The sequence below is a fragment of the Monodelphis domestica genome, chromosome 4 (assembly GCF_027887165.1).
Source record: "Monodelphis domestica isolate mMonDom1 chromosome 4, mMonDom1.pri, whole genome shotgun sequence".
NCBI classification, from domain to species: domain Eukaryota; kingdom Metazoa; phylum Chordata; class Mammalia; order Didelphimorphia; family Didelphidae; genus Monodelphis; species Monodelphis domestica.
In genome coordinates, this window is record NC_077230.1 from 14,272,669 (window position 1) to 14,295,414 (window position 22,746).

At 37.5% G+C, this 22,746-nt stretch overlaps 1 protein-coding gene across 11 annotated transcripts in view; it reads left to right on the plus strand.

The window, feature by feature from the left end:
• SYNJ1 (synaptojanin 1) overlaps window positions 1-22,746 on the plus strand; it is a 132,589-nt gene that overhangs the window by 10,957 nt on the left and 98,886 nt on the right. For all 11 annotated transcript variants that reach the window (XM_056826065.1, XM_056826064.1, XM_007493285.3 and 8 more), the window contains exon 3: window positions 22,262-22,348. In XM_056826065.1, coding sequence (XP_056682043.1) covers window positions 22,262-22,348 — 87 coding nt within the window. The remainder of the gene's footprint in view (window positions 1-22,261; window positions 22,349-22,746) is intronic.

Sequence of the window (22,746 nt, forward strand, 5' to 3'; positions counted from 1 at the left end):
CAGTTCTGTTACCCTCTTTTATCTTGTGGACAAACTCACTGCTTTCATGCTTTAAGTATTTAGGCTACTGGTGCTAGAGAGATAAGAGCACTGGGCCTGCAGAGAAGAAGCTTCAGGCATTTTCCAGCCATCTAACTAGTCTCCTAAGACACATCTTGGGCAAAGCACTTATTCCATCTTCCCCAGTTTCCTTATTTCGAAAATGGGGATTAATTATAGGACTTACTTCCCAGAGTTGTTGTGAGGATCAAATGTTATCATTGTAAAGCACTTAGTACAGTCCCTGAAACGTGGTAGGCTACTATACAAATGTTAGCTAGGATAATAGTGATGGTGAAGATTATGAATGTTAATTGTGTATTTTGTGACAGAGGCCGGCACTAGAAAAAAAGTGCCAGGCTGAAGAGAGTATGTGAAATTGATCACCACGATGGGGGAGGGGCCCCAGGAGTTTGAAATCTTGGAGGAGACTCTGGTAGGTAGAGCAGTTGGTCTCTCAGTCTTGAGAAGTCAAAGACAGAAGGTAGGAAAAAGGCTTTCTCCTGAGCGTTACCCACTTTTCCTGCTGGTGACTGGAAATCATTACCCCCATTATTTCTCAATTGAAGGGACTTTTCTGAAGAGAAACCTGAGCAGACTTTACCTCAGCTCCTGTTGCCCAGGGGTGAGTCAACCTGACTTTCTCTCAGGGGGCTCAGGCTGCCAAGGCCTGAGTTCCCTGCAAACTCGACGAGGGAGGAAAAGGGTTTAGATCAACAGTTCTCAACCTCTCAATTTGTAGCAATGAGAATACATAATGCACATCAGGTATTTACATTCCAAACTGTAGCAAAATGACAGTTTTGAAGTAGCAACCAAAATAATTTTTTGGTTTGGGGTCACTGCAACATGAGGAACTATATTGCGGGGTCATGGCATTAGAAAGGTTGAGAACCACTGATTTAGATAGAGACAGGGACCCCTTTTTCCCACATTCCTTTTGTCTTCTGCTTCTCAAGACCGAAAAACGACTAACCCCTCTACCAGCCAGAGTCTTCTCCTCCTCCAAGATTCCTCACTCCTTGGGCCCCTCCCCCCATTGAGGTGATCAATTTCACATACTCTTTAGCCTGGCACTTTTTCTCTAGTGCCATCCTCTGTCACAATTTCCCTCCCTCATAATCTCTTTCCTTTTCCCCCCATTATTCTCTTTTATAAGAAGAAGGTGCAAGGAGGAATGTGATCACTAATGAACTGTAATTGAAACTGTGTGATTCCATATTGTTCCTTCCCTCATCTTCTTGCCCAGAATCAGATCACAGATTCATTTCCTTTCTTTTTTAACTTGTTATCTTCTCTTTGGGATCTACCTTCCAAATTTGATATTTGTTTTGCTTTTGAATATTCTTTCCCCAAGTCTAGCTTCCCACCTCTGAAAATGTAAGCACTTTATCATGTGCTACTTTCTTTTTGTTCAAATATATTGGCTCTTCTATGGTCATCTTACTTCCTATATTGCATTTCAGAATTTATTGTCTTTTCATCAAGAATGCCAGAAAGCCCTCTATTCCATTAATGATCCCTATAAAAGTCTTTTATGTTTTGCTTTTCATAATATCGTATTCCAATATCTCTTTTCCTTTATTACAGTGGCTAACACAGCTGTGAGATATGAAATTCCTGTTGTGTAAAGTGCTAAAATGGCTATATAATAGGGAAAGAATGTCAGTTTTTTGTCATGAGCCAAATTAGATATCAGTTCTGTAAAAATAATTTTAGGGTTGTGACTTAAATCTAGATTTAATTGGTTGCCAAGGGAAATCTCAAATAAAATACCCAAGTTTTTTGGAAATTTATGGTAATTTAATTAATATAGATGGAAGGAATTTAAGGAGAAGGAAGGAAGAGGATATAGGATTTCTCCTGCCTGGCCTGTGCCAGGGGGAGTTTAAAATTCCTGCCTCTTGGTCTTTGGAGAAGATTAGAAGCTTCTAAGAGGATAAAGTTGGAAAGTAAAGGAGGAAAACTCAGCCAGAAACTCACCACAGAACCAGACAATAGCTTGCAAAAGGCCCAGCACGATGCTATTAGCCAATTCTCTGCCGCCAAAGGTGCCAGAGAGAGGAAGTGACTCTAATATATAGATCTTTCACCCTTGTGTCTCCTCCTCTAAATTTTCACATCTACCAATCACATCAAAGGCTTTTATCCAGGACTGCCCATACTTTTAGTTCTCATCTTCTTTTGATTAGATTATATCTTTAGAGTTACTTAACACTTCTTTGTTAAGTTCACCTTTTGTTAGTTACTTGACCTTTTTATGATTAATTTAACCTTTATAAAAGTTACTTAACACCATTTTGTATTAAGATCTGAAAATAGACTTAGCTTAAAGTTCTAGCTTCACTATAAGGTAAGAGCTAAGTACCTTCATTGTTCAATCAGGATATTACAACTTTATCTTCCCCTAAAGTGAGGTTTAAGTAGGGTGTAGTAATTTAAAGTTCACAGTTCCAGCCATGGATTTGAATTCATAGGTTCTGAGTTCAACATCCCTCCTTTACTACTTAGAAACTTTGTGACTTTTGAACAGATGACTTTACTTTTCTGGGTCTCAATTTCCTCATTTTCAAAGTGTGTACAGGACTCATATTGAATGAAGAAGAAAAGAGAGAGGACCCCAGGAACTTCTCTCTAATGGCACAAGAGAATCCATTTTTAAATTAACCTCCCTGTTTCGGTGTAAAATGAACAGTCTTTCCTTCCTCACCTCGTTATTTAGATTTTTCTCCTTTTCAGTTTTGTTATGCTAGGCATAGAACAAACATAAAGTTACCTTCTTTTGAGAGTGCATTGAACTAATGTGACTTCTAAGATCCAAATATAAATTCCATGGAAAGTTTTTTTTTTTAATGCTATATTCTTCTTAAACCCTTCCTCCACCCTTCCCTCCAGAGAAAAAGACTATTTGAACTAAAAACCTAGAATCTGAGCATTCATTTCTGCCTCCATCACTACCTCACTGGACTTGGTTATAATGTCAAAGAAGAAGAATTTTTGTCACCTACCTATAATCCTGTGGTGTCAAACTCATAGAAACAGAAAGGGGTGGGGGGGAGGACTCAGCCATATAGGAAGATCCCAATGGGTTGCATATTAATTTAGAAAACAACATATTAACATTATGTATGTTCTATTGTATTTTTTTGTTAAATTATTTCCCAATTACACTTAAGAAATAGTGTTTGGTGGAGGAAGTGTTAGAAACCTTTACTGTCTGCAAACTACTAGAACCTGGTCACATCCAACTTTATGAAATAAATCGTTTGATCAAGTTATATCATATCCCTTAAAGGAAGAACACTACCTAAAGTGTAAGTCTGCAATAGTAGCATTGTTCCTCTTTCTACAGCACTAAAACAGGATAACCTAAAAGTCTTAATGTCAATCTAGACCTTTCTCATAAAAGATATTTCTAAGATTATAGAAGATGCCATTTAGTCTGATTGCTTTATTTTACATATGAAGAACTAAGGCTCAGAGAAGTTAACTAATAGAAATGAGAGAGAAACATGAATCATTAAGAACTGATATCTTCTTGGCCATTTTTTCCCCTTATTTGTATTTTTTCATTCTTTTTGAGCCTTCTCTTTGAGATCTTAAAAATCAGTTCTTGAGTGTCATTAAAATGATTGCTTTCAGCACAGATTTCCAACATCATTTTCTGCCCTTCCCCTTCTTCCTTTGACCCTTTCACTTAATTGAGTGCTGCTTTGACCCCATGAATCAGTCAGAGGGATGTAACTGCTAATGATTTGGATGAGGTAGGAGTTAGTTACCAATGATAGTCATTCCAGTGAGATTGAGGACCAATAGTTGTATTTGCCCTACCCTTGCATAATTAGATCCTCTAAACCTTATTCTTCTCCTGCTGATATGCCTTCCAGATCTTTAAGGTACTACTACCTGACTTTCTAATGCTCACTAAAAACCTCTGGGCCAAATTATCACTGAACCCTTGTAGATTACAAACTTCCCATCCTCCCTGTAGCTGGATGTGTGGTCTCTATCAACTAAAATGTTGCTTCCTGGGGGCAGCTGGATGGTTCAGTGAATTGAGAGCTAGGCCTAGAGACAGGAGGTCCTACATTCAAATCTGGCCTCAGACACTTCCTAAGTTGTGTGACCCTGGGCAAGTCACTTCACCCCCATTGCTTAGCTCTTACCACTCTCCTGCCTTGAAACCCAGACACAGTATTGATTCTAAGATGGAAGGTAAGGGTTTAAAAGTAAAATAAAATGCTGCATTCTCCAAGGCAGGAATTGGCTTGCTTTTTCTGTTTGCATCTCCAGGCATTCAGTGAACATTTATTAAGCACCAGCCATATTCCAGGCACCGTGCTAAGCACTGGAGATACAAAGAATGGCAAAAAGGTGGTCCTTTAAGGCATTTACTATCTAACAGAGGAAGACCACGAAGAAACTAAAAGGGGTTTAGGAAGGTGGAAGGAAGGAAGGAAGGATACCAGGGTCACAGGCATGATAAAATTCTGCATCCAGGTGGGAAGGCCCTGGCACTTAATGCAATTGGTTGGAACATATTTGTACTTTTTTCTTTCATTCTCCATATAAAATATCAGATCCCACAGGGTTCAACTGGCACATAGTTACTTGATCAATGCTTTTTGCCTTCCCTTAATGTTTAGTGAGGCCAGAGAGGTAGGTTGGGGGAAGGTTATGAAATTTAAAGTTCAACATAGGAATTCTTGTATTATAATAAAGGAAATAGGGGGACCACTTGAGTCAATTGAGTGGGGGCAGTTTCATGGTGTATCTATGCCTAACGAAGATCACACTGACAGCAGATTGTTGGATGGGTTTAGGTTGTAAGAAATTTGAGGCTGAGAAATTTAATCAGGAGGCTCATGTGGCCTCCTGACGTGAGAGGTAATAAGGGCCTAAATTAACTTGATAGTTATGTGAATAAAGGGAAGGAGTTGATGTCAGAGATTTGTAGAGGCAGAATGGTAAAATTTGTCCATTGATTGAGGAGAGGGAGAATATGAATATAATGCCTGGGAGACTAATAACATATTAGCAGAAATAGAGAAGTTTTAAAAGGGGGGAAATGGTCCAAATCAATTTTATACATGTTGAATTTGAGAACAAATAGATAATTGGAGATAAAGCTCAGATTTGGGACTTATTTTTGTAGCTATAATATGTGGGATATACTCACAAAGAAAAAACTATAATTCTTTCTTTCTTTTCAAATCTCTTCTGATACCTTAGGTGTAGCTAATTTATATACACTTCTGGTTCTGCTAATCTTGCCTTGGATTGCTTTGTAGGTATCTTTCCATGCTTCTTTTCATAACAATGAAAGAATGTTTTTTACACTAATAGTAATAATCTGTTATATCCGGGCCTGCCGGACTTCAACGGTGGGGTTCGGGGAGCAGCCACCTAAAAAGAACCCATAGGGGGAGAGAGGGGGAGACCAAGCACGCAATAGAGAGACAGAGTCAATCTGGTAGTGTCAAGGCTCCGTTTATTGCAGGTGTAAGGTAGAATATATATGCTTGAGGTAAAGGGGGGGTGGTGGTGGTGACTAAAGACTGCTTGTACCAGGAGGGAACATGAAGAATGGTTATTGTTATGTTTTGTGGCTGTTGGTCTTGGCGACGCCTGGGAGGTAACTTGTTTGGTAAGTTTCCCTAGGATCATAAATCTTGTTTCAGGTCAAGTTGTCCCCGAATATGGTCTCTGACAATTCCCCCTTTCTTTTTTATAGAGGGAAGGTTTTAAGTCAGGACCGCAGCGACGGCCCCTGTCTTAGGCTACACAGGGGGAGTTGCTTGACCATCAAGGGTCAAGGACCTGTGCTATTCCCGTCATTGGGTTACCGCCCTGCTAGTAAATTGGAGACGATCAGTAGGGATGTGTGGTCGGTCAGTATCTGTTATTTCGATACGATGGTATTGGACCGTAGGGAACTTAGTAAGGGCTGAGTCAATGTTTGATTTAATAAATCCAGTCAGGCGTTGAAAAGCCCAAGGGCCAAAGGTGAGTATTAGGAGGATGATAATAACGGGAGCTATTATTGTGGGAATTAGAGTAGAGAGCCAAGGGGTTTTTCTTAAAAGATTGTTGTACCATCCTTCTTGGGCCTCGGCCTTCTTTTTTCTAAGGGCTAGGCGTTCTCTTAATTTTGCCATTGATTTTCTGACCATGCCTGTGTGGTCAGCATAAAAGCAACATTCTTCTTTAATGGCTACACATAATCCCCCTTCTTTTAAAAAAAGTAGGTCGAGGCCACGTCTGTTCTGCAGTACAACTTCTGAGAGGGAGGATAGGGATTTTGCTAAAGCAGAGACAGACTTTTCTAGGATCTCAATGTCAGTTATCATATCAGCATGTAAAGTTGTGAGGTGTTGGGTCTGTAGGTAAGCGGTGGTGCCGGTACCAATGCCGGCAGCAAGACCACCAATACCTAGAATAATGGCAATAGTAGAGAGGGGTTCCCGTTTAACCCGAGGGGACGGAGACAAAATTTTTTCTAAAGCAGTGTCTGTGTGATAAGTAATTCTGGGCCATAATTGTATAAGTACACAGAATTCTGAGGAGGTATTAAAAACCTGAAGGGAAATGCAGGGGGTGAGGCCGGTGTTGCAGGCCCAAAAGGTGTTATTGGGAGCCTCTAGATAATGAGGGGAGTGGGAGATGGGAAGGGTAACATTACAAAGATGGGAGTGAGAGGAAGGGGGGTGACCTATGCAAAGGCCTTTTCCGGAGACTTCGGCAAGGGTAAAGTGGTGGGGGAACCGGGCGCAGCGAGGGGAAGGGGCAGAGGTGTTATAAGGGTGATCGGTAAAGGCGATTCCTTCATAGTATGGGGGCTGCGAGTGGAGACATAGCCAACAACTGATTGTAAGGTTTGGGGCAGTAGCATTCAAAACCAAATAGGAGCTCTCAATGAGTTTGAGGAGTCTATCAGTGGTACCAGGAGGTATTTTGGGAATAGGGGTAGGTGGGAGTGTAAGGGAGGGGAATTGGGTGGGGGAGAGGGGTCGGGGGGGCTGGGGGAACTGATATGAAGGGCTGTGTTGGTCAGTGAGAACAAAATTAGGACCCATAGAGTTGGTAATAGGGGTCACGCGCAGTCGGAGTGTGAAGAGAAAGACATCATCGGGGCCCCTTTTATAAAGGCGCAGTCCCCAGGTGAGTCCTTCCGTCCAACGGGGATCTGTTTTGCCCTTGTTGGTGAATTTGATAATAAGGGGATTACAATTGGGGGGATTAAAGGAGCAGGTCTGAGGGCGGGAGGGATTTCGGGCGATGGTAATCAAGTCTTTGTTGGTGATCCAATGAGCAGTGCCAAAAGTTACACAGCCCCATGTGGCACAGAATCCATATGAGTGGCCCCCACAGTAGTCTGGCTGGCCGAACCCAGGGCAGCCGTATAGAGGGTACTGGGTATATTGGGTCCAATAGTCCTTAATCGGGAGACCAGGCACATTTGGGGCATTAGTTCCAAGGCAGAGGAATGGTAAGGACTAGGCAAGGGGGGTTAAGTGACTTACCCAGTATCTAAGGTCAAATATGAACCCAGGACCTTCTGTCTCTGGGCCTGTCTCTCAATCCATTGAGCCACCTAGCTGCCCCATTGTCATTTCTTTTAAAGCAATATTATTCCTTTTTATCATAATTTGTTTAAAAACTTTCCCCAGTTGATGGACAACCATTTTGTTCTCAACTATTTTGGTATGGCAGAAAGTGGTCTTATAAATATTTTTCATATCTTAATAGAAGAATATGCACAGTTTAGTGACTTTTCATTTGCTCCCAGGCTTCCTAACCATTCTACTTAAGCAACCAGTTTTTCATATTAGTTCTACTCATTTTCTCTATATTTCAGTTGAAATTATTATTAAAGCAAGTCATCAGTTTCTCAGTTGTTCTGCTTTGCCAGCAAATGCCAGGGTAGTTGATTCTTCCCATCATGACTCCTTTCTAGGTTTTTCTATTCTCTGATTTCTTTATCCAATTTGTCTCCTTTCCAGGTCATGTACAATATATTAAAATGATGTAACTTCTTTTTCTCCTTGTAACTGATTGTCACCCAACACTGTTAGCCATGTTTCTTCCTTCTGGTTCTTGGATTTCCTCACTTGAGTAGAGTACACTCTGTAAGTGTACTCTACCACCTTGTTTCCTCCTGAACAATTTAGTCACATTATACATGCATTTAACTTGCACGAAAGTAAGCACTACCTTCACCAGGAAGTTAGAGGAAGAAGTATACATTTAATTTATCAACGTAGTTACAATCCTGTCTTGCTTGTCTCAGTTCTCTTCTGAATTTCCTTCTGCTCTTTTCTCTATGTTTTTAAAGAATTAACTGATGTTCTTTATTTTCTTGGGTATTATTGCTGTTACTCCCTCACTCATCTCCTTTCTACACTTTCTCCAAAATAAAAGCAATCCTTGTTACAAATAAGTATAGTCGGGGAAAACCCACACTTTGGCTATATCTGGAAATATATATTATATTCTGCAAAAAGATGAGACATTTTAAATGTGGGTAAAACTAATATGTAATTTCTTTGGACTTTAGCAAAGCACAATAAACACTATTCAAAAATGTGATGCTAAGGAAAAATAATGTCCCTGAAAAAGGAACTAGTTTAGAGATAGGAAATAAAATGTGAAGATCAATGCAAATGGAATATTAATATAATGGAGTAGGATTATTTTGTTTACTAGTTCTTTAAGTGCTTTCTCCTATAAGTATATCAGAAACTTACATATTTGTTAATGAATTGCACCTCTGGGTGCATTTGAATTGCATACCTCTGGGTAATAAAATACAAAACAAATTAGAAGAACTTGCAGAAATGCCCCACCAAGACTGCCAGGTCAGGAAAATTTCAGATGAGCTTTTTCATGGTCAATTTTAGATTAATATAACTAGGGACAATTAATACAAAATATACCCAGAATATGTAGAATTCCAAACTTTTTTTTTAAGCCCCTGCGTTTGTCTTAGTATCAGTTCTAAGAAAAGCAGTAAGGGCTAGGCAGTTGGAGTTAACTAACTCTATCACATAACTAGAAAGTGTCTGAGGCCAGATTTGACCTCTTCCCAACTCCCAACTGTTGCTCTGTCCATTGTGCTATCTTGCCTTTTGACTTTTAAGGTTAGAACCCAGAAAAAGTGTCTAGGACTCTTTGTTAACTTTTCCTTAAAAGCTAGTTGATTGATTACTTTTCTTCTGAAGTCTTAAGTTTAAGAAGCTGGACTTTAGGCAGACTTTAGACAGCCTTAATTTCTCATCTACTCTTGTACAAAACCATACTGACCCTTAAGTACTTAATATATTTATGTTAATCACATCTTAGGAAAAACAAATTCAGCTACAATAGATGTAGAAAAGAACCAACTCCAACTAAAATGACTAAGACCATGGAAAAACCAAAAAGATGGTCATTCAACAAGCATTTATTGAGCACTTAACTTTGTGCCAGGCATTATGCTAATCACTGGGAATACAAAAAGAAGAAAGAGATAAAAACTGGCTGTACTTCATGTCCTACTGGGAAAGACAAATAAGAGAGAGAGAGGAGAGGAAGGGAGAAGAAGAAAATAATTTTATATGAGAAGACACTAGAAATTAAGGGAGCAAGAAAATAGAAAGTAAAATTTGAGAAGAATCTGGAAGCAATACAGGGAAACTGAGCGGCACATGTGAAGAGAAAGTTAGCCTTCCAGGCAGGGAGTACAACCAATGGAAATATGGCAAACCAGGAGATAAAATTTCATGTGTAACAGCAAGAAAGTATGGTCATGTGACTTGATCATAGAGTGTCTAGAGTTGAATAAAATGTAAGAAAATTGGAAAAGACCAGCTTGTGAAGAACTTTAAATACCAAGTAGAAGACTTTGTATTGGATCTTGGAGGTGATAGGGAACCATTTGATTTATTAAGTGAAGGTAATGTGGTCAGAACTATGCTTTAGTTTATGTTTTAGTTTAGTTTGTAGCAGGGTCTTGGTTCAAAAATGGAAGACTAAAAATTCCAGGTCAATCCAGAAGTAAGAAAAGAATTTTATTTGAAGGAGATGTCTAAGGTGGTGAAATAACCTAAAAGCTGGTAGAATAGCCTTGGGGCTAATCAGGTAGCCTTAGGGCTGATGTTGATGAGGTTGTGGGGGGGGCACATGATATGCTAGCAGGATAGCTGATAGAAAAGCCACTCTCCAGGTGTAGAGAAACAGCAACTAGTGTGGAGTAGCACCTCTAAGTGTGGAATAGCAACTCTAGAGCTAATAGCATAACAGCTCCATAGCTTTGGACTGATGGAGTAGCAGCTCTTGGGGTGATGGAATAGCCCAATAGGTAATGGAGTAGCAGCCCCAGGTGTAGAGTCACAACCCCAACTGTAGAGTAGCAGCTCTGGGTGTAAAGGAGGAGTTTCAGTTCCCTGTGGATCAGGTTTGGCATATTTATTAGGGTCTGGGGGCTAGTCATCTCCCATTCCAGAGAAATCTTTACCTTTCCTGGAAACCCTGAAAAATGGGCTTGGCTAAATTCAGGTGGAGGTATGGTTTTGGTTTTGACACATACATCATAGAGATAAGGAAATGCACAGGTTTGGGGGATCCTTTTGGACTGCCAAAGCCCTTAGTGTGCAAGGCCCATGTTCTCCCCATTTTTTGTCTTGTCATCATTTGTCAATGTGGGAGGCGTCTTGCTACCTTTCTGGAATGGGAACATGGGGGATGAGGATACAGCATGGTCCTAACATATGAGTAATTAATAAAACAGAGCAGCAAAAAGCTGATGCCTAGTATGGAATATATCAGATTCAGTACAGATGATTGATGATACAGAATAACTGATCAACAGTACAGATTCTGCAATTCATGCTTAACTAATGTTGAAACTACAGATTTTGTAGTTGATGTTTAACTAGTGCTAACTGTGAGAAATACAAGATTTCAGACTATGAGGGTCCTGCTTCTATTATTGCCCCTCACTGCCCGACTTCATCATAATCAGAAGGCTATTTGTAAGTAAAGAGAAGGGGACTTCTATCAAAGATGTTGTGAAGGTAAAAGCTTCAAGATTTGGAAATGGATTGGACATGTGAATTGAGTGTGATGGAAGAATCAAGAATGATACTTAGGTTGTGATCCTGGTTATATGAATGGTTGTAACAGGAAAGTTTGAAGAGAGTAGGGTTTTGGGGAAAAGATAATGAGTTCTGTTTTGGACATATTGAGTTTGTGTAGAGAACCAATGAAATGGCCATGAAATGGTATAGAAGGAAAAGGGAAGAGAGCCTAGAACAGTCTTGAATTAACGAAATGACTTGAATAGCCCCTACTATAAACTCCCATCGAGCTATTAAAATAACTCTTTTGGGGTGAGAGTTGTCCAATGCCTGCCCTGAATCAGGCAATAAATTTATGGCACACAGAGAAGGGAGGAAGAGCAGAAAGACTGAGAAGCAGGGTAGAAACTAATCGAGTAGCACATAACAGGACCTTCCCTATGATGATTAACAGTGAGTGTACAGTGGACCAATGGTAATGTATTCCTTTATCAACACTGTCTCATTGACTGCAAAGTACAGTAGCTAGGGGCATCTTCCTTATCCTTTCCTTTCTCCTCACTCTATCTTTGTAGGAAGAGCTAAAAAATATTTTCTTACCTACCACAGCTAGTGGCATTTTATAATCTTGGTTTTCTTTTAAATTAGGATCAACCATCTTTGGGAACATCTTCAATGAAACTTATGTTCAGTGAGATGTCCCTAAGGAGTTCTGTTTTTTCACAAATGAAGTGCTTGGATTCTGCAATTCTTCCTGGGAACTTAAAAGATAAAGAAATTAAAAGATAAAAGATTTCCCTGAGTGGTCTCAGTTTATAACTCTCCAAATTGGACCCTAAAATTTGAATTAAGAGTCCTACTAAATTTCTTGTGAAAGAATGAGCCATTGGAACATGGTGTTATAGCTAAGCATGTAAGTGCAGATCCTGGAGGCTGACTTCTATCTTTGATACCCAAAAGGAGGGAAAAGTAAGGAGAACACTGACCCTCATGCTGCAGAGACAAATAATGTTACATATGGATAAAGAACTGACAAGAGACTTAAAAACAAATCAGATAGATAGGAAGAGAACCAGTGAAACAGAGAATGAACAAGGGATTTGGTGTCAGAGGACCTACGATTTACTACCTATAATAACCTTCAGTAAATTACTTAACCTTTTTAGTTCTTAGTATCTTCCCTTATCAAAGATAGCATCTAAAACCAATTCTACCACTTAAGTCATCTTTGTGGTCATGAGAGAAAACTTATGTACTCAACAGATTCAACAAGAATTGAATCTGTACAAAGGCACTATGCTACATGTAGTACTTATTATAATGATAATTAGCAGTTTCTGCTGTGAAGTAGGTAAAATATATAAAGATAACTTTAAAAAATTAAAATTGGAAGAATTCAAATCTAGAAAGACAAAAGTGAATCCAGGAAATACTTAAAAAGTAATGAAGAAAGGGGCAGCTAAGTGGCTCAGTGGATAGAGATGGGAAGTCTTGAATTCAAATTTGGTTTCAGATACTTCCTAACATTGTGACCCTGGGCAAAGTCATGTAACCCCAGTTGCCTGCCCCTTACAGCTCATTTACTTTGGAACCAAATCAATTCTAAGACAGAAAGTAAGGGATTTTTAAAAAAAATAACGAATATTTTATGTTTACAGTTTACAAGACCTACTTTTTACAGTGGGTGGGTTGTACATTTCTAGAGTACATATCCCAAGCCTAAAAATAGAAATAGCTTTCTTTTAAACCCTTACCTTCCACATTAGAATCAATACTTTGTATTGGTTCCAAGACAGAAGAGTGATAAGGGCTAGGCAATAAAGGTTAACAGTGACTTGCCCAGGGGCACACAGCTAGAAAGTGTTTGAGGTCTAATTTGAACCCAGGACCTCCTGTCTCTAGGCCTGGCTCTCAATTCACTAAGCTATATAGCTTTTAAAAATTATTTTAAAATGTATGATTCAAAAGATCCATAATGATATAATAAAGTTATGCTTATTGAGTAATAACTGATATTTTTGGTATTCATAAGAGTATTTGCCACAAGTATGAACTAGAACTAGGCAGATAGATCTGCCTCACCATGATATTTACATCTGTTGGTTTAAGGTTAAATAAAATATTACTCATTTTTTTTAGGCTTAATTTTTAAAAATAATTATGTAGAGAATCTCACAATGGCCAGTGAGGTCTCTTATAATTACCACACTGTTTCTGTGAATACCTCTGGTGAAGGGGAACCTATTCCTTTCTGAGGTAATGCATTCTATTTTTAGATGACTCTGATTGTTAGGAAGCGTCTTCCAACATCAAATCTTAAGTCTATCTTACACCTTGTTAATAATTTTCATCTCTAATACAGGAAGTTGTACTAAAAATTATCTCCAAGATTTTTCCAGCTCTAAGATTCTTTGCTTTATATATATATATATATATATTCTTCTGTGCTTAGGTCACAGAATCAAAGAATGTGAAAGTTGTAGGGAACCTCACTGGCCAATTGATCCAAACCATACATTAAAGAAATACATATGATAAGCCATTCATTTTTCCTCCTCTGCTCAAAATCCCCCAAATAGGGGGCATCTATCACCTCTCAAGGTTGTGCATTAAAGTTTGGACAGCTCTAATGAATGGTTTGGAAGCTTTTCCTGACATCAAATGTATATTCTCATCTTCTATTCATTGCTTCTGATCCTGCCCCTTTGGGACAAAACCAAATAAGTCTTAATTCTTCTTCCACCTGACAGAATTTAGAGCCAGCTAAGAGTCTTCTCTTCTCCAGGCTAAAATTACCCAGTTCCTTCAGCTATTTCTTGCATTATGGGTGCTTAACTCCCTTTACTATCTTGGTTGCCCGTCTCTGAACTCTCCAGTTTATCAGTGTCCTTTTAAACTATGACTCTAATGGTATGATGAGAGACTGATTTTACTAGCTATATACCCAAGTCAATTTTTACTAAGGAAATTTTTTTTTTTACTTTTAAGGAAATTTACTAAGGAATTTTTAAATTGAATTCATGGAGGAGGTAGCACCTGAGCTGAACCTTAATGAGAAGGAAGGGTTTCAATAGATAGAAATCTATAGTTAGAAATGAAAGAGACATCAGATTCCTGAATAAACTTCTGAATCATGTAATTAACAAGTTGGAGGACTAGACATGTTAATCTCCAAAATAGGAATTATGTACAAGAGCAGTTTTAGCTGTCTCCATGGTCTAAGATGCCAGGAACTCTATTGAGGTCACAACTCAATGAACTAACAGCAGAAAAGACTAATCTCTAATCCTTAACATGCTCACTCAGGACTCCCCTCCCCTCCCAGTGATCACAATCTGGTAGATTGGTATAGCCTGACCCATAGACTGGCAATAAGACTCAGCCATTCTCCTCAAGGAGAAAGTACAGAAAAGCAGGACACTTGCTCTGCCTGAGATGGCTATGTAGCAACTCGTATATGGCAACATGTTTGCCAGAAAACTGAGGAACAGAAGGAAACTACATTATGCCAAAAGTAACAATATATAGCAAACCAATATCAATATTAAATTTATATTTCTTATGCTTAATATCTAAATTCATAAAGGAGAAATTAACTGGATTACAAATAGGCATAGAAATTCTACAATAGTGGCAGTAGATTTTAGTGTTCCAGACAAATCTAAGATAGACAAAAGAAAAAAAAAAGTAGACTTGGTGATTATAGGGAGAAGACAGAATGAATACACAGAAAAGTTCATTTTGGCCATAATATAGATATGTAAAGGAATTAAATGAGATGAACCTGGAAAGGAGGGATAAAACCAGTTTGTAGAGAGCTTTAAATGCTAGGCAGGTTAGCAGATTTTAAAACTTTGCCAGCTATGTTTCTTGTTGCCTTTGGTATGTCTTTCTTTCATGTGTCTTTTTAAGGAGAATTAGTGAGCCATCTTTCTATTTAGCTTCAAGTTCCTTTTGTCTTCTGGCTTTGGTTTTCTTGAATATCAATATAAATATGTTCCTTATAGTCTCAGTTTGTCAGCCCTGGGTCACTAAAGTACCAATATTTAAATTAAAACTAAAAACTGTGATTCTTTATACCCTTTAGACTATCTATTCTGAACATTAGCCATGTGGAATATCACTTGACTAATCACTGCTTAGTTACAGCTGGGTCCCCACCAATCACTTTTTACTACTAGGCATTGCTAGTTTAGCCATCATAGATTTTTGTGGCACAGTCATAGAAACCTATGGAAAAGAAAATGATTATCTGCCCAGGAGGGCCCAAATAGTCCCATAATCAGATAGAATTCAAATAGCTACCAAGCTAGGGGTTTTCTCCCTCTAGCAGTGACCTAGAGTCAGATGTTTCTCAGTGAGATTTAACAAGCATTAATTAATTGCCCATTGTGTATCAGGCTCTGAGTTAGGTACTGGGAATGTGAAGTTCAAAAGAATCATTCCCTATGCTCTATGCTCAGGGAGCTTACATTATATTGGAGTGGGGAGAACACATACTTAGAAATTAAGTACAAAATGCATTTATTGTTATTTTCAAAGGGAAGGTGCTAAGAGAAGAAAGTGGAGAAAGAGTAGGGTCTTTGCTGGTAAGAATAGATTTCCTATAGGAGACACCACATAAATTGATCTTGGAAGGAAGCTAGAAGTTATTTTAAGATTGACATGAAGCATGAGGGGAATAGCTATGCAAAGTTATAGATATGAGAGAAGGAATGTTGTGTCTGGAGCATAGCAAACTAGTTTGGCTGGAATGTAGAATATATAGAGAAGAATAATAAGCAGTTTGTTGTAAAGGCAAACTGGATCCAGATTTTGAAGGGGTTTAAAAACCAAACAGAGTAGACTGTACTTTATCCTAGAAACAAAAGTGAGCCACTTATGATTCTTGAGCAAAGGAGTGATATGGCCAGACTTGCCACTTAAAATAAGCAATTTTGCAGCTATGAAGGGAAAGGATGATAAGAGGGAAGAGTCTAGAGATAAGGAGTTCAGTTAGGAAATTATCAAAGTAGTTCATGTGAGAAGTGTAGAGGGCCTGAACTAAGGTGGTTGTAGTACAGAATTCAGATATATTGTTGAAATAGAATTGACAGTATTGTAAGAGACTGAATGTAAAAGATGAGGAAGAGAGAGAAAAATCAAAATGACCGAGAAGTGACAAACCTGGGAGGGGTGTTTGTACTTTTATTTAAAAAAGTAAGTCAGGAAAAAGATAGGGTTTTAGGGAAAAGATAATTATAACAAAAACTTTCAGAGAACCCATTGAAAGGTACATAACAATCAATGAAATGGAGATATGGAAAAAATAGTTTATTATGATTGGATAATAGGCATTACTGAAATAAAAATCAATGAACCTTGAGAATCAGTTTTAGCAGCTTTAGATTTTAGTTGTATAAGCAGCATAGGAACAATTAACTTTCAAAGAGTAAGGGAAAATGGCTATTTACAGACCAAAGAGCAGATGGCAGAAGGGGAAGATCTATATCAGGTAAAACAGGAAACTAGCCAGTAAACACCAGAGTTGAGAGATATGTCAAGCTGTAAATTTGCAGACAGAGCAGGAACTAACTAGGTAACACTGGGGCTATAGTTGATGTCTTAGTTCAATTTTATAGACTCTAGCTAGTTACATGAACTATTCATTGAAAATAAATAGTGATGATAAAGTTGAACCAGAAATTCTCTTATCATTATCACTGAATATACTGGTAATTCAGGTCTGAAATTCAGGAAAGAGACCAAGACTGAATGTGTAGTTTGGGAAAAGTCTGCATAAAAGTAGAAGGATCAGCTAGCCTAGCCTGTAGAGCAGTACTAGAATAGGAATCCAGAAACCAAAGGGCAGCCTACAACTTTGTTTCTCTGGTCAAACAGCTTGCTAGCTAGCTGATAGTGAATGAGTCCACCAGCATTGCTGTTGCTCAGACTAAAACCCAGGACAAGAATTTTCAAAACTCACAATGTGGGATAGCAATCATATTTTTCCATAAATCAAACCATTTGACAGTATTTAAAGCTTGAATGTCCCCCATCCTGTTCCTGAGATCCTAGAATATCTCAAGAAGGCAGCAATAGAGACAACCCAGACCTTACTTCCAGAAATGCCATAGATCCCAGCCCTGACATCAAGTTCAAAATCAGGAATTAGACCGGAAGAATGAACAAACAAAAGAAGAATCTGTTATAGAGCTAAGATGGTAGCAAGAAAACTCAAGACACAAACCTAGAAGAGAAGGACTCTAAAGCATTTTTTTTTTAAAGCCTCAGAGAAAAGCACAACTTGGGCACAAACTCAACTGGAATTCCTGAAAAGATGAAGCAAGGGCTTCTTAAAAAAATTTTTTTAATGGTTTTATAAATAAAAGCCCTAGAAAAAAAATGAAAAAGAAATGAAAATTATGGAAGAAAGGATTGGAAAGAGAATTAAGAGCTTGTCTCAAGAGGTTCAAAAATCTTGCACAACCAACAAACTTTCTGAAAATTAGAATAGATTCCATGAAGCAACAAGAAATATTAAAGCCAAAAGAATCAGGAAAAATAGAAGAAAATATTAGATACCTTATATAAAAGCAAAAATACTAATCTGTAAAGCAGATTGAGGAGAAAAGGACTACCTATCACTATGAGCAAAAAGAGCTTAGACATATTTCAGAAAATCTTAAAAAGAAAACTGCCCAGGTCTCTTAGAACCAGAGGGCAAACTGGAAATAGAAAGTATCCACTAGTCACCTAAAAAAAACAAAAACAAAAACAAAACAGAAACTCTCAAAATGAAAACTCCCAAGAGCATCATAGCCAATATACAGAGCTTTCAGGTCAAAGACGAAATACTGCAAACATCTAGAAAAAGAGAATTCAAGTACCAAGAAGTCATTGTCAGGATCACACATGATTTATAATTATCGCTATAAAGAAGCAAAGAACTTTGGATACAGTATTTCAGAAGGCAAAGGATATGGACTTGCAGCCAAGAATAATGATCCAGCAAAATTTAGTATAATGCTATAGTTCCTGGTACATAGTAGGCATTTGATAAATGTTTATTGATTGATTTTTAAAAAGACTTAATGGAAAGACCTCCAAGCATTCCTGATGAAAAGAACAGAACTGCATGGAAATTTTAAAATTCAAACATTAGTTAAGAGAAACATAAGAAGATATATATGAATGAATAATAATAAAGGACTTTAAAAGGATAGACTGTGTTCTAATATAAGGGTGTACATGTGATCTCTCTGAACTGAATCATCATCAGATGTCAAAGAGGGTGTTTAATTAGACAAGATCTGGGAGTGTTTCTATTAGATCTTAATGAACTTAAGAATGGAGAAAGGAGGGAGAGATAATTTCACTGGAGGAAGGGAAAGTGAAAGGAATTTTAGGAAAAATACAATTGAGGTGCACAAGTAGAATTTATATAAACAAAGTGAAGCTGATGGGAGAAGCAGCTGATGCTTCAACATCACTTTCATCAGAACAGAGAGTTGGGTGTAGAAATACACATCACTAAAAAGGGAAGAGTTTGAAGAAGGGTAGATTAAAGGAGAGATTAGTCTTAAGCAAAACAAACTCCCAAGGATGTACAAAAATATTTATAACTCTTCGTGAGGTGACAAAGAATGAGAATTTCAAGGTGTCACCTAACAAATAATTATATACATATATATATATATATATATATATATATATATATATATATATATAAATGCATTGGAATATTGCTGTAAAAAATTATAAAGGAGATAGAGTTTCAGAAAAAACCAGAGAAAACCTGTATACAAGATGCAGACTGGAATGAGTAGAACCAGAGAAAAATCTTTGCAATAACAACAATATGTTCATGGCAAGCAACTTTTAAAGAATTAGGAATTTTTGTCAGTGTAATCACTGGTCACAATTCTAGAGGACTAATGCTACAGAGTTCCTAATAACAGAGGTAAGGGATTCAAGAGAGCAAAATGGGACACTTTTTTTTGGCCATGTCCACTGGAGACAGACTGTAACAGACTATTAATGTTTGTAATGGGTTTTGTGGAGTTGTTTTAGTTCTCAGTGGGAAGCAGTGGCGTAAGCGAGTGAGAAGGCAGATTTTGGATGATTAAAACATTTTTTGTCAGTGAAGTGTTTTATGATGTCCTCTTTGATGAGGGCTGGAGAGGAAGGAAGAATGTAGGTAAATAACTTTAGAAGAGAAGAGTTTGAACAGCCACATAGGGGAGTGGGTTAGAGTGTTAATCAGAGAAACTCTTCTCAGAATTTGAATGCAACAATGAAGCTCTGGTTGAGATTTGTTCAGTCATTTCAGTCATATCTCTTCATGACCCCATCCTGGAGTGGTTTTCCATTTCCTTCTCCAACTCCTTTTATAAATGAGGAAACCAAGGGATGAATTGACTTACCAAGATGACAGAGCTATTAAGTGTCTGAGGTCAGATTTGAACTCAGGAAGATGAATCTTTCTAACTCCAGGCCTGGTGTTCTATCCTGTGCTACTTAGTTGTTCCATGTATTAGTATAAAAAGTATATTTAATTACAATCTATGTTTTGATATTTAGCCTGAGATTAAATGCTAAATAAATTTTTCAAGGAAAATTTTAATAGGATGTTTCTGTAAGCATTAGCTTAAACTTTTCATTTGTGCTTGAAAATTATTATATTCAAAGAATCAATGAACTACTTAAAAAAAAACTTTTAATCTCTATAGAAAGAATATATCCACTTAGTGTTTTTCTTGAAAAAAATGTACAGTTATTTAAATCTAAAAGGAAATTAACAGGACTAGTAACTAGACCAATTGTTTCTGCAATAACTTAAGTTCAAATATTGAGAAATTTTCAAATAAATAATAGATCCTGCTCTTTTTTCAGGTGATTTTTTTTTCTTTGAGCATTATGTAGTTTAACACAAACTATATATTTTTAAAATTTATTTAACATTATGATTACTTCTATGTTTTGAATCTTGAAGCAAAAAATCTAACATGAATCTTCAATTAAAAAAAGATCTGGAAATACACACACACACACATTTTTTTTCCCACCAGGGAGAGATGTAAAGGATAAAATTTCTGGCTTTTCCTGGTAGGAGATTTCATTTTCAAAATGAGCAGGTTGTACTGAAAATCCTTCCAATCATAACTATTGTCTTCTTTGGTATATGGCATTGTTCTTAAAATAATAGATAATGAGGAATAAAATATATTTAGCCACCTATAATTCCTACTGTATGTTGAATGGATAACTTCCATCTTCTGTTGTATTGCCAATGTAAAAGTAGAATGAATAAGTGACCTGTTTATCAAGTCTACAGATTACAATACTCTAAAGGCTAGATAGTTAACATACTAGATATACTAGAGTTGAGATCCAAAGAAAGCAACACTGGGATTAAATCTAACATGAAATTTAATAGGGATAAATATGACTTCTTACATTTTATTTCAAGAAATCAATTTCATATAATTATAAAATTGAGGGAGAAGATGTAAAAAGGCTGCTGGTTTTGAAGTTGGAAGATCTTTGAAGTTGGAAGGCTTGGTCAGGCCTATTTCAAGATCATGATTATTGCTGAGGATGCATGATAATAGCAACTTTGAAGGATGGGACTGACACTAAGGCCTATGCTAAAGCCGTTATTGACTTAATTCAAAACCTTAATTCTTAAACTAGAATAATCACAAAAAGCCTACTAAAATCATGACTGATGCTAACTCTTTTAGAATTACAATTATGATGGCCTCAGGACTACTGCTAACATTAAAATCTAATCCTAATATAAGGGGGTAAGGTATTTTCCTCTCACAATTGATACTATGTATCAGTTCCAAGGTTTCTGGTAAAGTCTAGGCAGCTGGGGTTAAATGACTTGACCAGGACCACTCAGCTAGTAAGTATCTGAGGCCATATTTGAACCCAGGACCTCCTGTCTCTAGGCCTGGCTTGTTATCCACTGAGTCACTTACCTGCTCCAAGCTAAATAATCCTTTTTTTTTTTAACCTTTATCTTCCATCTTAGAATCAACGGTTTATGTATTGGTCCTAAGGCAGAAGAGTGGTAAGGGCTAGACAACTGAGGTTGTGACATGCCTAGTTCATATAGCTAGGAAAATGTCTGAAGTCAGATTTGAACCCAGAAATTCCCATCTCCAGGCTGGCTCTCTATCAAAGATATGCCATCAATTGGCTCAAGTCTTTCAATACCATCTAAAAAACAACAGCCAGTATTTAAATACAGCTTTTTAAAAAAAGTTAAATAAGACAGGTAAAGTATTATACTGACTTCCAAGTGATAAAACCTTGCTAAATGAGCAGTTATCAGAAAGCCAGAAAGCAGTTATCAGAAGCCAAAAAATCTGACTGGGTGACAATATCCAAAATTTGCTGGCTATATTATAAAATTAGAATATCTGACAAATACTCAAATTGAACATTAAACGTTTTCCCTTCCTCTCCCAATAACTGTAGTAATTGGCACTATCTTGGTTATCTATTAATCTTTGCTATTACTTGGTTACTTTAAAAACACAAAGATCAGAGGGCAGCTGGGTGGCTCAGTGGATTGAGAGCCAGGCCTAGAGACGGGAGGTCCTGGGTTCAAATCTGACCTCAGACACTTCCCAGCCGTGTGACCCTGGGCAAGTCACTTGACCCCCATTGCCTAGCCCTTACCACTCTTCTGCCTTGGAACCAATACACAGTATTGATTCCAAGATAGAAGGTAAGGGCTTAAAAAAATAAAATAAAAAATACAAACACAAAGATCAGCAACTACATACAAATTAAATTTTAGAAATATTTATTCAATTTGAAATGAAAAGAAAGGATTCTAGTAGGATACTTTGCTTGTGGATCAACTGATAGTTTCAGAATTGTACAGAGACCTTTCCAGAAGATATCAATGTCAACAGAAGACTACAAATCAGAAATTTGTTGTAGATTCAGTCATCATAGTTGTGATCTTCCATTTGTGTTTTTCAACCTACATATAGGAGTAGAGAAGATAATAATTTAACAAAATAGTTCTATGGCAAATTTATATTCTGAATATAACTGCCTCATTTCAAACGACTGAGTCCTTTAAATTTTAGATTCAGCAGAAAACTTAGTTGTTTAAAATCCAAATGATTTTTCCTAACATCTTAAAACTTTTTTTAAAACAGCATTCGCAGAAAAAATGGCAATCAAAAACATGTATTCCAAAGTATTGGATGCATATGGACTCATAGGTGTATTACAACTGAACCTTGGTAAGTTGATTAAACAAAACTTTTCAAAAGTTTTTTTTATCCTTATTTTTATAGACTTTTAACAAAGAAAGGCAGTATGAAGTAGGAGCCAATCTAGTCACATTATTTCTCTAGGCTTCAGTTTTATTATATTTTACATCCTTATCTTCTGTCTTAGAATCAAAGTATTTTGGTTCCAAGGCAGAAGAGTGGCAAGGGCTAGGCAATTGGGGTTAAGTGGCCTGACACACTCACACACACACACACACACACACACACTCTCTCTCTCCCTCTCTCCCTCTCTCCCTTTTTCCCCTCTCTCCCTCTCTCCCTCTCTCCCTCTCTCCCTCTTTCCCTCTCTCCCTCTCTCCCTCTCTCCCTCTCTCCCTCTCTCCCTCTTTCCCTCTTTCCCTCTCTCC